General features: G+C 44.4%; 1 protein-coding gene across 1 annotated transcript in view; it reads left to right on the plus strand.

Annotated features, from left to right (window-relative positions):
• The window catches only part of SEZ6L (seizure related 6 homolog like), a 198,255-nt gene that overhangs the window by 167,955 nt on the left and 13,011 nt on the right, over window positions 1-17,289 (plus strand). The window contains exons 13-14 of the mRNA XM_024741393.1: window positions 662-856; window positions 3,551-3,742. Coding sequence (XP_024597161.1) covers window positions 662-856; window positions 3,551-3,742 — 387 coding nt within the window. The remainder of the gene's footprint in view (window positions 1-661; window positions 857-3,550; window positions 3,743-17,289) is intronic.

A 17,289-nucleotide genomic window follows, 5' to 3' on the forward strand; every position in this document is an offset into this window, starting at 1 on the left:
TAATAGTGGGCTTTGGATTGCTACCTTAGTGACAAAGGTTTGCAGGAGGAAAACAGAATTATTCCAGAGGAAGATTCTGTGACAATAAGCTGTGTGTAGATTTTCCGGAGTGTGGTTAATGTTCACTGATGGTAGGCAATGTGATTTGAAGAACGCAGCCAATAATTATTTCTGTCTTAATAGTTACGTGTTTATCTTAGTCTGCATTACAAAAATGTATATGCCTAATCTATCAAATCCATAGATTTATGGACATTCTTAGGATAAGGCCGAGTATAGTAGCAACCTATTGCTATATAACAGGTGACGTCCCACAAAATTAGCAATAAACGTGTACTATCTCACAGTTTCTGTGAGTCAGGAATTCAGGAGTTAATACTGGGCGGTCCTGATTTGGGGCCTGTCATGAGGTTATAGTCAAGATATCAGCTGGGGCTGCAGTCCTCTGATGGCTTGGCTGGAGGTTCCACATCCAAAATGAAAAGAAATCATTGTAAAATCCCCCTAGGGAAGAGTTCTTGCAGGTTAAGGGATTTCAGAAGTTGTGTTGCTTACTTCTGGGGGCTTTTTCTTCTATTTTCTCTTTCCTCTGACATTCATAAAAGGAACCCCCAACAACAAGGCCACCTCCCCATCTAAGGATGATGTTTTTGTTTTAAAGAGGTGTCAAGGAACGACTCCTGCTCAGATTTGCCCGAGATCCAGAACGGTTGGAAAACCACTTCTCATACGGAGCTCGTGAGGGGATCCAGAATCACCTACCAGTGTGACCCCGGCTATGACATCGTGGGGAGCGACACCCTCACCTGCCAGTGGGACCTCAGCTGGAGCAGCGATCCCCCATTTTGTGAGAAAAGTAAGAGTAGTCTTGTTGTTTTCCTCTAGGTCATTGGATGGAAAATCCCTCCCATGGAGTATTTTTTGCATGGATGCAGGGGAGCTATTCAGTGTAGAATCTGGCCTCTCTTCTACTCCACCAACACACCGGTGCTGTTCACTAATGTCATTTTGTAGCCCAAGGGCAAGGATCTCAGACTCAGGTGGTTTCAAAAGCCTGGCAGATAATGGAAATAAGTAAAGCAGGCTGAGTGTGAGACATTAGGGAATGGTGTGGACTGTGGTCAGCAGGAATATATGTAGCCTGTGTAAAAACATCATTCAAATTCAAGTCGTTAAAATACCTGCAGAAGCCAAGCAAAACAAATCTAAGTTGGCCCTAGGAGCCCCAGTTCAAAACCCCTATGGTAGGTAGCCAACTTTTTTTTTTTAAGGCACGTTTTATTTTCTCAACATTTCCAAAATAGAAATAGTTTGATCGATGATAATTTTCTAAAAGAAGTAGCTTGAATTTTCTGGCAATGCCTTAGTGAAGATATCTAGAGAAACAAGAAAACTTCTCCTTGTTTCTAAACCTTCAGTGGTCTTTCTCTTGCATTTACATTGAAGTAGACACTGGTAGGTAGCTGACTTTATCCAGACAGCATCCAGCCCAGTCTCCTGGTTCCTTCTGCCTGCTCCCCTAAGTGCTGGCCTGAGTGCAGGCCAAGTGTGTCTAGTGATAGCTGAGTTTAGCGTCTTGAAGAGGGGTAGCGACCGGAAGTGCCTCTAATGGTTTCTACCCTGATGTCTTAGTATCGGGGTGGGGGGAGCTAAATTTGGCCTCTCCCCTCATCCATTTGCTTCCCACCTCCTACATAAAGCTCTAGTCTGCAACCTTCTTCCTGGGAATCCTTGGATCCTTGGTGATACTTTGGTAGATCTGTTCAGCATGACTTAAATCACCAATTGCCCAAGAAGAAACATTAAGTGCAGCAGAGAAAGAGGCTGTGAGGGAAGGAGGGCGTGGGGGGGGCTACATACAATTCCTGTCATAAACATTCCGACATCAAGGAAAATTATAATGGTGGGAAACATGAAAGAACTCGCTGAAGATCCATAAAACCAGCTACACAAACACATCGATTTGTTCTGCAACAGAATGTGGGGTTGTGTGTATGTGTGTGGATTGTGATAGAAAATAAAAATGGACAGTGAGATATGCAATTAGGAGAGATCCATCACGAATCCACCAATGCGATCTACATCATCATTATTATTTTTTCAACATTTTTAAAGGCTTGGAGGGGACATAACTAGCTCTCTATGGGGGGATCCCCTCCCATGCCTCAATTTTTGCCAAGAAAAGGCCCAAAGTAGAGCAAATAAATGTGTATTGGGCCTGTTGTGTGCTTGAGTGTTTATGTTCCCAGGCTGGGTGCCACGCTCGCTCTGCGTTCAAGACACAGACCCACCAAAGCGCTTCTCTTCTAGTGAAATGAGAGCAGAAGAACCTCCTAGAACAATGGGGTCCCACCTAGAAGTCCCTGAATGTTATAGCCACCTTTCATTGGTTAAGCTCCACTCTTGACATTAAAAGATGTAAATATATAACTATATCTTAAAATTGTGCCAGTAACAAATATGGTAATCAAGTGGTAGTAAAATAACGAGGTAGAAAGTGAAAATCCCTTATGATCTGCTCTCAAAAGTTTATTCTGTTTTATTCCAATTGCATGTTTGTATGTGTCTGTTACACACGTACGTAAATGTGTGTGTGTGTGTGTATTGTGTACGTTGAGCTATATATGGCTACACATATAGAAATAGCTGCAGATCCTTTACCATAATAGGCATCAATTTCTAGAAACTGCCTTGCAACAGCTTTTTTCTTCAACTCAGAAATAGGCATCTTTTCATATCACACATGTGATCTACTTCATTCCTTTTTATTTTTATTTTTGCAGCACAATGAGAAATAGGTTTTATTTAGTCTTAAGATATTTCCTTTCTGCATAAATATTAACGATAGTGTAGCATGAGTCCCAGTGTAAAATTTACATGACAGTTGTCAATTTAAAACCCAGTTTCTCTCTTTTCCGTACTTCATTCCTTTTTAATTGGTTTATTATTTTCCTTTTATCTATATTGACTTTTTAACTTAAAAGTAATGGACACCTAGGACTTCCCTGGCCGTCCGGTGGTTAGTACTCCGCGCTTTCACTGCCCTGGGCCCGGGATTCGATCCCTGGTCGGGGAACTAAGATCCCACAAGCGACACGGTGAGACCAAATAAATGAATGAGTGAACGAATGAAAGAATGTAATAGACGCTTGTTTTCCTATAGTTAAGGACTACAAAGAAAGCAGTAAGAAAGAGCTCTTTGTTCTCATTAGTGGTCGGTCAGGATTTCATGGAATGGTTGCCGCATATTTAACTCCTCTTCTGTTAAAGGATTGCTTTTTAACCATTACAAATACAATGTTATTATGTGCGATGTGCAGCCTTGTATAGGGGTCTTTGGGCCCTGATGCAAACATTTCTTTGGGCAAATTCCTAAAAGTGAAATTAAATTCAAGTCTCTTTTGTCCTGGCCCGTTCTCCAGCCGCATGCAGTGTCTTTCAAACAGGGAAAGAACTAAGTGAGGAAATGTTCTAGATCATTCTGTAGTTCTCAGCAAACCAGTGGTCATCAGGCCCTAACACCCACCTGGTTTGGTTTCATCTCGTGTAGTTATGTACTGCACCGATCCCGGGGAAGTAGACCACTCGACCCGCTTGATTTCGGACCCCGTGCTGCTGGTGGGCACCACCATCCAGTACACCTGCAACACGGGCTTCGTGCTGGAAGGGAGCTCCCTCCTGACCTGCTACAGCCGTGAAACCGGCACGCCCATCTGGACCTCTCGCCTGCCCCACTGTGTTTGTGAGTCCTCGTTATTGGCTTGAGCCTCCGGGATGCATCTGGGGGTTGGCTTCTTCTTATTCCCGGTGGAGGGCTGGGCTGCTAGGAGGCGGTACCCACTTTGGGAGCGTTTATTACCACTGTCCCCCAACAGTAGCTACCAGGGATTGGGGGCGTGGCTACTCTAACACTTACGGTAAGTTTATCAGGTACTGCGCTGAGTCCTTTACCAGATTTCCCTCTCTTCGTCCTTGGGTAGCTTCGTGAGCTTGGCAGTACTGTCGCCATCTTCCGAAGAGGATACTAAGGTTCAAAGAGGTGAAATCATTGCCCCAGGTCACGCAGCTAATTAGTTAAGAAGGAGGCCAGAGGCAAACCCAGGCCTGCGTGACTCTAAGTGATTAAAATGGAGCTGTCCGCAGGGCAGTAAATAGAGTGATTCAGACTCTCTTTGACCTCCTCTGTGGGGCCATCAAAGCAAATGTTTGGTTAAAAAAACACTTTGGGGGGTTCTCTACCATAAAAACTCAAAAAAAGTCTTGCAAAGTCACTCTGAGAAAGGAAGAGTAACTGCATATTCTCACCAGGCAGAGGAGGTGGAGAGCAGGGATCTTGGGTGGGGGCGGGGTCTCAGCCTCGATGGTACATGGGAATCATCTAGGATGTTTTAAAACGCCCTGGAGATTCGGATGCAATTGGTCTCAGGTGTAGCGTGAGTTTCAAGCTGCCCAAGGTTTCTGGTGTGCTGACAGGGATTGGACCTATTGCTTAAGAAAAGCTTGAGGCTCTGCAGAAGGAACAAAGCCTCACACAATACCTGGGGTTTAGAGATGTCAGCTGCACTGCTATTTTATGAGTGTGTTTTGAAGAGATCCATTAAGGGCACAGACAGCCCCAGCTCCCAGAGCTGCACTGAGGTCTCGATAGTGCTGGGGAATCAGACTTTAAACAACAACAAAAGAATAGATGTTTACTGTATGTTTATGTTTATTGTAAACTACATCTTATGTGATGAACAGTGCAACTTAAGGACGTGGCTCTCTCCTGAAGTAGCTGTGTTTTGTCACTTCTCACAAGTATCAAAACAGGCTTTGTGGGGTTTTTTCATGGCCACAAACAAGCAGCCCTGCCATTTAGATGGACAAAAGCATCCACTGTTTGGAAGACAATTGGAAAGCAAGAAAATCCTTGTCCTTTTCCATTGGATAAACAGATACAGGCAGACCTCAGAGATACTGTGGGTTCAGTTCCAGACCAACACAATAAAAGAAAATATTGCAATAAAGCAAAATTTGGGGTTTCCCAGTGTATATAAAAGTTACGTTTAGCCTACACTGTAATCTATTAAGTGTGCTATAGCATTACATCTAAAAAAAAAAAGTATGTACCTTAATTTTAAAAGACTTTATTGCAAAAAAAAAACGCTAGCCCTCATCTGACCGCGCAGGGTTACCACAAACCTTCAATTTGTAAAAAAAAAAACCCCACAGTAATTGTGTAGCGCAGTAAAGCAACATGCAATAAAACAAGGTATGCCTGTACTTATTGAGCACTTATTGTATGCCAGGCACCGTTCTGAGCAGTCACATGCATTAATTCACATTCACATAATTAATTAATAACAGAGATGTTCGTTGCTTCTGGTGAAGGACAGAGCATGGTCAAATTCAAACTCTGGGGAGACCTTCCTCTCTTTCTATTCATGAGGTGGCCAAGGCCAGGGTCCCCTGTGGTAGTCCATGAATTCAGCTTTCTCAGCCCACAAAAGGGCTTTATCACACAGACCCAAATAAATGAAAAATTTAAGTGCACGTCATCTACTTCATAGATTCTCCTTAATTGACATCTGATTCCTTTATTAGAGGAAGATTTATGTTTCCGGGTTCCCATTTTCTCTTCTCAAAAAGGGGGAAGGTGTGGTAAGAACACAACATGAAATGGACCCTTTTAGCAAATCTTTAAGTGTATAATAGAATATCATTAACTCAAAGGCACGGTGTTGTACAGCAGATCTTTAGAAGTTACTTACCTTGCATAATGGGAACTTTATGCCTGTTGATAAGCAATTTCCCCATTTCCCCTTCCTCCAGCCCCAGGCAGCCACCATTTCACTCTCTGGTTCTATGAATTTGACCTTTTTTTATAAGATTTTTTTATTGAAGCATAGTTGATTTCCAATGTTGAGTTAATTACTGCTCTACAGCAAAGTGATTCAGTTATACATATATATACAGTCTTTTTTTTTATACTCTTTTCCGTTATGGTTTTTCATAGGCTATTGAACATGGTTCTCTGTGCCATCCAGTAGGACCTTGCTGCTTATCCACTCCATATATAAAAGTCTACATCTACTGACCCCAGCCTCCCACCCCATCCCTCCCCCAACCCCCTTGACAACCACCAGTCTGTTCTCTATGTCCATGAGTCTGTTTCTGTTTCCCAGATAGGTTCATTTGTGCCATATTTTAGATTCCACATATACATGATATCATATGGTATTTGTCTGTCTCTTTCTGACTTACTTCACTTTGCATGATAATCTCTAGTTGCATCTACGTTGCTCCAAATGGCATTATTTTATTCTGTTTTATGGCTGAGTAATATTCCATTGTATATATGTACCACATCTTCTTTATCCATTTATCTGTCGATGGACGTTTAGGTTGTTTCCATGTGTTGGTTGTTGTGAATAGTGCTGCTATGAACATAAGGGCGTATATATCTTTTTGGATTATAGTTTTGTCCAGATATATGCCCAGGAGTGGCATTGCTGGATCATATGGTAAGAATTTGACTATTTTTAAAAATAAATTTCCATTTTTTAAAAAACATTTATTTATTTAGGCTGCGCTGGGTCTTAGTTGTGGCACACACGATCTTCGTTGCAGCATGCGGGCTCTTAGTTGTTTCATGTGGGCTCTTAGTTGCGGCATACAGACTTCTTAGTTGTGGCACGCGAACTCTTAGTTGTGGCATTCAGACTCTTAGTTGCGGAAGGCCTGCGGACTTCTTAATTGCGGCATGTGGATTCTTAGTTGAGGCGTGTGGACTCTTAGTTGCGTCATGCATGTGGGATCTAGTTCCCTGACCAGGGATCGAACCCAGGCCACTGCATTGGGAGTGTGGCGTCTTACCCACTGGACCACCAGGGAAGTCCCTGAATTTGACTATTTAAGATGTATCCTATAAGTAGAACTAGACAGTATTTGTCCTTTTGTGATGGGCTTATTTCACTCAGCATAATGTCCTCAAGGTCCATCCATGTTGTCACATATGGCAGAATTTCCTTCTTTTTCAAAGCTGAATGATATTCCATTGTATGTATATACCACGTTTACTGTATCCATTCGTCCATCAGTGATGTTTGTTTCCACATCTTGGCTAGCGGAAATAGTGCTGCAATGAACACAGCGGTGCTAAAATCTCTTTAAGATCCTGATTTCACTTATTTTGGGTAAATACCCAGAAGAGGGATTGCTGGATCATAATGCTTGTTCTATCTTTAATTGTTTCAGGAACCTTCACACTGTTTTCCATAGCGGCTGCACCATTTTGCATTCCCACCAAGGGTTCCCTCTTCTTCATGCCCTCACTAACTCTTGCTGTCTTTTGTTTCTTTGATAATAGCCATCCTACCATGTGTGAGGTGATATCTTATTGTAGTTTTGATTAGCATTTCCCTGATGACCATGACGTTGAGCATCTTTTGTGTACATGTTGGCCATTTGTATATCTTCTTTGGAGAAATGTCTATTCAGGTTCTTTGCCTTTTTTTTTTTTTTTTTTTGGCTGTACGCGGGACTCTCACTGTCGTGCCCTCTCCCGTTATGGAGCACAGGCTCCGGACGCGCAGGCTCAGCGGCCATGGCTCACAGGCCCAGCCGCTCCGCAGCATGTGGGATCTTCCCGGACCGGGGCACGAACTCGTGTCCCCTGCATGGGCAGCTGGACCCTCAACCACTGCGCCACCAGGGAAGCCCCCTTTGCCCATTTTTTAATTGGGTTATTTGTTTGTTGGCTATTGAGTTGTAGGAATTCCTTACGTATTTTGGAAATTAACCCCTTAATAGATACATGGTTTGCAAATACGTTCTCTCATTCAGTACACTGAAGATTTTTCTGATTGTTTTCTTTGAAATTGAACCCTTATCTGACACCATACACAAAAATCAACTCAAAATGGTTAAAGACTTAAATGTAAGACCTGAAACGTAAAAATTCTAGAAGAAAACATAGGGGAAAAGCTCCCTGACATTGGTCTTGGCAATGATTTCACGGATATGACACCAAAGGCACAGGCAACAAAAGCAAATATAGACAAGTGGGAATTCATCACAATGAAAAGCTCTGCACAGGGCTTCCCTGGTGGCGCAGTGGTTGAGAGTATGCCTGCCGATGCAGGGGACATGGGTTCGTGAGAGAGACTTAATTATTCTGTTTGCACAAGTAACAGGGAATCTTGGACCACACAACCCTGTGTTCCCATCTGCTCTAGTCCTAGAATTTAGTCTGAGTCCTAGAACTTCAGAGCTGAAGGGAATCTGGGAGATAAAATGCAATTGAGGATAACCTTGAGATAAAACACAGCTGCCCTCATTTTACAGATAATAAAAATAGTTGTTATCTATCGACTGTGTAAGACATTTTGCTAAGCATGTTGTATGTATTTGTGAACATATATGTATATATGTGTACAGTATGTGTGTATACACACGCACGTATACATTAAGGAAACTAAAGCTCAGAGGAAAATACAGATAACAGTAGTTATCATGTGTAAAATACATTGCTAACTAGATTATATATATTTGTGTGTGAATGTATATATGTGCACACACACAGATATATAAATGCGTGTGTGGAGGGGGGTATGTAAAAGAAATTGATTCTCAAAGGGAAGTATGACTAAGGTCACAAAACTTCTTTGTGGGCAGAGGTAGGATTCAGATTTAGGGCTCTGATCTCCAAGGCCAGCATCCCTTCCACCAGCCTGGCGCCACCATCATTTCACCACGGGTGGCAGGGTGCAAACTCACACAGGGCTGTCCCAGTGGAATTGTAGTCTATGGTCCTAACCCCTTAGCCACCACCACATCCCTTCCCAGTCCCCAGACCTTTGGGCCAAGTTCTGACACTGACTGGTTAGTTCCTGTTTGGGGCTTGTGTCCCCCCAAAAAACAATGTCGAAGTCCTAACCCCCAGTGCCTGTAACCATGAGGTTTGGGGAAATAGGGTCTTTGCAGATATAATCAAGTTAAGATGAGGTCATACCAGATTACGGTGTGCGTTAATCCAGTGACTGGTGTCCTTACAAGAAGAGGGAAATTTGGACTCACATGGAGACACAGACATAGGGAGAGCATCGTGTGATGACAGAGGCAGTGACGGGAGTGTTGTACCTGCAAGTCAAGGATGCCAAGAATTGCCAGAGACCACCAGAAGCTAGGGAGAGGCAGGGAAGCCTCCTCCTTCCGGAGGTTTCAGAGGGAGCAGGGCCCTGCTGCCTCCTTGAATTCAGGCTTCTAGCCTCCAGAGCTATGAGACAAGGAATGACTGTTGTCCTGCGACCCCTGTTTGTGGTGGCACTTTGTTACAGCGGCCCAGGAAGCAAATACAACTCCCATTTCCCCTTTAAAATACTGAAAGGTGGAAATATTTTTTTAAAAGAAAGAAAAGGCACCTCACTAATGAGGCACAGCCTCCAAAGACCCTCTGGGCTGCAGCACCTGCTGGGTTTCCAAGAAGCAGCCCCGGTCCCTCCGGGGCCGCCGCCTTTCCCCAAGATCTGCAGAGCTCTGGTGAGAAGGTGTCCCTGACACCCATGCTAATGAGTTCATGAGTCAAGCTGGGTGTCAGGAGACACGCCATCCTCCTCCCACATGCCAGGAGAACCCAGCATGGGGTTCCAGCATTGATCCAGGCAGGTGAGGCCGACGGGAGATGACACACGAGGCAGGAGGACAGTCAGATTCTAGCAGCAAGGTGCCCAGATTGAGGGGGTGGTTGTATCTGGGTTCCGAGAGTATTTTTTGTTTGTTTGTTTGTTTTTGTTTTTTTTGTGGTACGCGGGCCTCTCACTGTTGTGGCCTCTCCTGTTGCGGAGCACAGGCTCCGGACGCGCAGGCTCAGCGGCCATGGCTCATGGGCCCAGCCGCTCCGCGGCATGTGGGATCTTCCCGGACCGGGGCATGAACCCGTGTGCCCTGCATCGGCAGGCAGACGCTGAATCAGTGCGCCAGAAGGGAACCCCTGAGAGTATTTTTAACAAGGTTATTGGACATAAAACAGCTTTATTTATTTATTTATTTTTAATTTATTTATTTATTTAGTTTTGGCTGCGTTGGGTCTTTGTTGCTGCATGCGGGCTTTCTCTAGTTGTGGCGAGCAGGGGCTACTCTTCGTTGCGGTGCGTGGGCTTCTCATTGCAGTGGCTTCTCTTGTTGTGGAGCACGGGCTCTAGCCAAGTGGGCTTCAGTAGTTGTGACACGTGGTCTCAGTAGTTGTGGCTAGTGGGCTCTAGAGCGCAGGCTCAGTAGTTGTGGCACATGGCTTAGTTGCTCCGCGGCATGTGGGATCTTCCCGGACCAGGGCTCAAACCCGTGTCCCCTGCATTGGCAGGCAGATTCTTAACCACGGTGCCACCAGGGAAGTCCAATAAAACAGCTTTAAAATGTTTCTTCTGCTGAACCAAGGAAACAGCACTGATTTGATGAGCACCTTGGCTGTGCCCAGCCCTTCCCCAACATTTACACGTTTAACCCTCACAAAACTGCATGAATGGTTTGCGTTTCCACTTAAAAGCAGGCAGAGAAGGCCCAGAGAGGGTTAGAAGCTTTCCTGAGGTCACACAGCAGGGAAGGGAAAAACCCAGGATTCCAGCTAAAGCCTGCCTAACCCCCAAAGTGTCTTCTTCCTACCTCGTACTCTGCAGCCCTGGTTCCCGGGTGAAGCTCTGGGGCTCTACTGTTGACCAAGACTTTCCACCAACAAGCAAATCGTATAAGCTCTGGACATCTGCAGCCTCTGTTCACAGTCACTTGCCAACGCCATTGTTCAGTCCAGCTGGGACTCAAAGCCATGTCTTTGCACTCCTGGTCCGTTTACCCCAGGCCACTTCAAGAACAGACAGGTCAGGCGTAGGTAGAGGGAAGAGTCTGAAATTTGCTGTCAGACCCACCTCCAGTTCTGCTGTGTGACCTTGGACCAGTAGCTTGCCCTCTCTGGACCTAGGGCCCCCATCTATGAAAACGGATTACTACTTCCTACCACGCAGGTTTGTTGGATGTAATTCGGTCATTTAACAAGTCCTCTTATCTGCAGGTGCATGCTAGGACAGAGGTTCCCAAACTTTCTCAACTCACAGTATCTTTGGAGTGTCAGGATTGTTTTGTAGATTTCCTAGGCCAGAATACCTAACAATTCTATTTATTAAGCAGTTAGGTCCAAACCACTTAATAAGCAGCTGTATCCTGACAACTTAGGAGCTGCTTGAAAAAGTAATGCACATAAATTGAGAGAAAAGATTGTAAAATTTTTATTTCGTTCTTAAGTAACACTTGTTTACAATTACAATTTACAGTAATAATCCAACTACTGCTGCGGGAGTGTGTGTGCCTCCTGGGCTCTGCCAGACTTCTCAAACTCTTAGCATCAGACTGGACTCTGCCACCTGCATCTCCTGTTCCACACTGATTTTGTCACAGTTCTTGCTTTTTAGCACAGCAACCACAGAAAACCTAGCTTTGCAAAGATGGGGCATCATCAAAAAGAATGCAGCTCCATTGTGAAGCAGTTATACTCCAATAAAGATGGTAAAAAAAAGTAAATAAACTACAATCTATATGCGCCAAAAAATTAAAAGAATGTAGCTCAATCTGATGTTAAAACTGAACTTTCTCAAGCTAGGAGTTCACATGAGGCTGGAAGATGTCACTGTGTCTCCTCAACATTTTTTAAAAATCTCACAGCACCCCTGTGAGTTCATGGTGGCACCGGGGGGCATCATGGTGTATAGTTTGGGAACAATGGTGTTAGGTCCTGAAAATATGGCAAAAATGCAGCAATATGTAAACAGACACAGTCTGCATTGACAGGGATCATGGGGTATATTGAAGATGGGGGAGGAGAAACAAGTCTATGAAAGAAATAACAATGGATCCACAGTATCACCTCCTCCAGAAGGGCCTCCCTGACTGCCTAGGCTAGGTCATGTTTCTCTCATCTGCACTCCCATGGCTCCTATAGCTACACAGCACTTGCTGCAGCTTATCGAAATGATCTGTTTATATGTTCAGAGACTCAAACACATACCTTGCTTGCTAGGAATGTATCCAATTGGTTCTTGTATCCCTTGGGCCCAGCAGGCTCAAAAAATGACAGTATTTGTTACTATTACTGTCATCGTCCTTGTTAGCAGTACTAATGCAGTCTTTATTGAGTTTCGTGGCTTTGTTGCAGCTTCCCTTCTTTGGTGGCGGCATGGTAGATGGCTGCTGGGGGTCCCATCCAGAAGGCATAAACCACAGCATGAAAAGTAATGAGGCTCTGTCAAAGACAGCGAGGGTTTTATGGGTGGCTCTCCAGAGAGGCATGTACGGATTCCTCAGGAGGCCCTGGCCCTTCACAGCCCTGCCCCCAGAACACCACAAATACGAGATGTGGAGATTTCCTGACCTGGATAGAACCCACATGGCCAGACGGTGGCCACAGTAAAAGTTTCCATTGATGAGTCATCCCCAGCGGCCTCACCTCGGCCAGCATGCCAGGCTCTAGCTGGGTGCCCTTCTTCATTTAAAAATTCCTGTCTCTGAGGAAGCAATAGCTCAGAGCAATTCGCGATAGCCCAGGGAATTTGGGCGGGAGAAGGGCCCTTCATTATAGCAGAACCGTTAAGTGCACAGGACTTCAAATCCAGCAGGTCAGGTTTGCATCTCAGCCCTGCCACTTGCCAGCTGCGTGACTTTGAATAAGCCAAAGCCGGTGTCCTCATCGGAAAGAATGATCATGCCAACCATCAATATAGACGCTCACAACAGTGTGTCTGGTATATAATAAGTGCTCAGTTAACATTGGTTGCTAATTACCACTCAGTTTCACTGCTCCACTACTGTAGAGTATATTACAAATGATTCATAGCAATAACCAAGAAACCTGATTTTGAGCGTTTCGCACAAATGTGCTCTAAAAATGTACATTTTTTCCTATACTTAAAGAGAGGGGGGAAATGGGAGGAAGATAAAAATGAGGGTAGGTTTGTGATTATGTCTATAAGACCATCAGTCCAAGTCACTTGAATTCCTGGGAGAGAACAGGTTGAAATCCCACGGATTGCCGTCCGAATTGTTTAAACCTCAGACACGTGATTCTCAACCAGGGGTGAATCTGCTCCCCAGGGGACGATTGTCAAAAGCAATTTCTAGAGACATCTTTGGTTGTCACAACAGGGGAAGAGGGGTGCTACTGGCATCTAGTGGGCAGAGGCCAGGGAGGCTGCCCAACATCCTACAGGGCACAGGACAGCCCCACCACAAAGAATTACCCAGCCCCAAATGTCAACAGCATCTAAGTTGAGAAAACAATCTTATTTCAAAGTGTGGGTACCTCCTCGGTGTAGGAATGTCATTGACCAGCCACCAGCCACATCTCAGCTTAAGAGTGGGGTCTTGGTCCAGTCCGTATACGTAGCAGGCAGGAAAAAGTGAAGTCCAGAGACATGAATTGATTCACGCAAGGTAACACAGTGGATCCCGGCCTCCAGTTTCAAATTCAAGTCACTTCCTCATCACTTTCCTGCCATCTTCTGGGAGCTGAAGATAAATACAGATGTCTTCAAAGACAGCTGGTTTCTGCCAGAGGTGGAATTCCATGTGGAATTCTTTTCAGACTCTTACTGATGGTTGGGTCAAAATTGAATTGGATTGACTTTGGAGGCAAAGACTCAAATCATAACTCAGCTACTTCCTTCTTGTGGGACCTTTCACAAGAGACCTTCCCCTGAGCCTCAGTTTCATCATCTGTAAAATGGCTGTATGGTGCGGTGATTAACAGTGGACTCGGACCACTTGGATTTGAATCCTATCTGTCCCACTAACTAGCTTGACAGGTTACCCAGGGAGATACCCAACAGTTCTGTGCTTCATTTGCACCGATATAAAATGGGGAGAGTCATAACAATGTCTGCGCCTTGGGGTTGTTGTAATAATTAACTGAGTTTATAGATACAAAAACTCCACATAGTGCCTGGCTCATAGGATGCTCTCAGTAAACTTTGGCTATTCTGGTCGGTACTGTTACCATCTTTAAAGATTTAGGGGAGGATTAGAAATAATATTTGCAAATCATCTGGTACAGAATGGGTATTTGAATATTTTGGAACTCAGTGGATTAAATTATTAATTTCTTAACCATGTCAAGGCACCAGAGCTGCAGTTCTGAGCCCTAAACCCTTCAGCCCTAAAGTTCTGGCTGGACTTTAAGAGTCTATTTCTGTTTTGTAAATCAGTTCATTTGTACCATTTTTTTAGATTCCACATATAAGTGATATCATATGGTATTTTTCTTTCTCTGTCTGACTGACTTCACTTTGTATGGTCATTTCTAGGTCCATCCATGTTGCTGCAAATAGCATTATCTCATTCTTTTTTATGGCTGAGTAATATTCCATGGTGTGTGTGTGTGTGTGTGTGTGTGTGTGTGTGTGTGTATTCCACATGTTTATCCATTCATCTGTTGATAGACATTTAGGTTGCTTCCATGTCTTGGCTATTGTAAATGGTTCTGCATGTATCTTTTTGAATTAGAATTTTCTCCGTGAATGTATGCTCAGGGAGTGGGATTGCTGGATCATATGGTAACTCTATTCTTAGTTTTTTAAGGAACCTCCGTACTGTTTTCCATAGTGGCTGCACTAATTTACATTCCCACCAACAGTGTAGGAGGGTTCCCTTTTCTCCACACTCTCCAGCATTTGTTATTTGTAGACTTATTTTTTTATTATTATTATTTTTTGCGGTACTCGGGCCTCTCACTGCCGTGGCCTCCCCCGCTGCGGAGCACAGGCTCTGGACGCACAGGCTCAGCGGCCATGGCTCACGGGCCCAGCCGCTCCGCAGCATGTGGGATCTTCCCGGACTGGGGCACGAACCCGTGTCCCCTGCATCGGCAGGTAGACTCTCAACCACTGCGCCACCAGGGAAGCCCATTTGTAGACTTTTTGATGATGGCCATTCTGACCGCTGTGAGGTGGTACCCCATTATAGTTTTGATTTGCATTTCTCTAATAATTAGCGACGTGGAGCATCTTTTCATGTGCCTCTTGGCAATCAGTATGTCTTCTTTGCTGGCTGGACTTTAGAATCACCTGGGGAGCTTTAATAAGAATATTTGGGGGGACTGATTAAAATTCCTTAGGGGGCAGAGCCGGCTCACTGAATAACCTAGGGTGATTCTACTATGAAGCCAGGTGAGAACAGCTGAGGACACCTCCCCTTCATCTTCCTGGACCTGCTGTCAGTCTCTTCCTTTACCTCCAGATCTAAGAATTTGTCCTGTGTCACTTTCTATCTCCGCAGGGCCAGGACAGTGCCTGGTGCAGGAAATATTGTGGAATACATGAACATTAAGTTACATGAAGGCAGGGGCCATGTCTGTCTTGCTCATTGCTGTATGCCCAGGGCCTGGCACATAGAAGGTGCTCAAGAAATATTTGTTGTACTCATTAATCTGTTCATTTATGAAAGCAAATTCCAGGGAAAGTTTGTAGGGAAATCCTTCTGCATTGCCACTGCCACCTGCTGGCCACTCTGCTACACTGCAGGTAATACACTTTTTTTTTTGTCTTAAGGATTTATCCTCTCTTAAGGATCACTTACTAGGAAGCTGGACTCCCAGGAGGATGGAAAGCCAGGGAATCAGATCAGCACTTACCTGGGGTCTGAGTCTTTACTCCCAGTAGAGCACTGGATTTCCAGGTTTTCTCTGAAAACCTTCCCTGACCTCCCCACCTCTGACTGACTCAGTGAGGTTTCTGCTCTGTGTTTCTCCCATCACAGCTGCTACCAAGCACTGGGTTGCAATTACCTGATAACTGTTCCTCTCCCCCACTAGACTGAGTCCTGGGAAAATCGGAACAATGCTTCTTTAGTTCCCTACTCTATACCAGCTCCTAGCACAAGCCTGGAACATAGGGACAGAGCAAATGTCTGCTGGACTGAAATTTTTTTTTTTAAAACCCAAAGAGTGAATTCTAGACTCTGGAAGTTCATAAACTGTAAAGTATAGTGCTTGGGGCTGCATTTCCCAAGGAGTATTATATACTCCATTGGCGATACCCATGTGGCTTTAGACAGTGCCCAGATTAACTTTTCAATGTTAAGAAAATCTTTAAAAATAAAACTGACATTTGAAACCTGTGATTATAAGAATATTATTATTTGGGGTGAGGCTAAATTATGTAGCACTGTTTAAATGGAAAAATAAGTTAACAGAAATTTTAAAAAAGATTAAGTAAACAATAGTAAAGTTGGGTTGAAAGTATGACCCAAATTGTAAAACCCAGAAAAATAACCAGCGTTTACTGGGTGCTACTATATGTTGCACACCCTCACGTGCATGAGCTCACTTCTTCATCATAGCAACCCTACGAGCTATCCCATTTCACAGATGAGGAAGTTGAGGCTCACAGAGGACAAATATCTTACCCACAGGTGCATAACTAGGATCTGAATCCCGGGCCATTAGGCACTTGAGCCCAAGAACTTCTATTCTGTAATCTTCTTTCAGTTGAATTGATGTAAGGTCTTTTAAGAAACATTTATTGGGCACCTACTGTGTGCCAGACTGCTGAAGATACAGCAGTGAGTAAAAGCCAACTCCAGCGCCACAGAGCCCAACCAGGTTGAAGAGCAAACTGTCAGAGGAATCATTAGGACTTGGGTGCAGGGTTTGGGTCGTGATGTTATTGCCTGTGTATATTATAAAAGTAAGGCATGCCCAACCTGTTTTTAAAACGATACATCAATATGCTATATAAGACTATAAAATGTAAAAGGAAAATTTTCCCTTCCTACAGCTCATACCCCAGGCACACTCCGCAAGGTTAATGATACCTTACCAGTCCTTCTAGGTGTCTTCCATGGACGCATAATACAATGCTGTCTTTAAGGGTTCCCGTGATTGATTGAAGGGAGGCATTGTGGTTTGACCGGGGGCCCAGACATGGTAACATTGGCTGTTCTCAAGTGCCCGTGGGTGAACTTCAACCATAGAGATGACCTTGGTTTAGTGGAGGGATTAGCTTTGGTCAGGCATTGGCTGAACCACCTGGTGCCTCATTTCTGGGAGTCTGAACTGAAGGGAATGCTAGTCAATATCTCTGCCTCTCTCTCTCAGCTGCTCTAACAGCCCCGCCCCCGCTGACTTAGGGGGTCTCCTCCAGATGCCCCTTACTCTTTTGAGCTTCTCTCTCTGACAGCAACTGCCATCTCTTTTTGTTTAATTGTCCATTTACATTTGTTTGCCCGCTTAAAGCTCTGAGACCACAGTCTCTGGAGGGCAGGAGTGGTGTCTGA

The sequence above is a fragment of the Neophocaena asiaeorientalis genome, unplaced genomic scaffold, assembly GCF_003031525.2.
Source record: "Neophocaena asiaeorientalis asiaeorientalis breed wild unplaced genomic scaffold, Neophocaena_asiaeorientalis_V1.1 scaffold648, whole genome shotgun sequence".
In the NCBI taxonomy this organism is placed as follows: domain Eukaryota; kingdom Metazoa; phylum Chordata; class Mammalia; order Artiodactyla; family Phocoenidae; genus Neophocaena; species Neophocaena asiaeorientalis.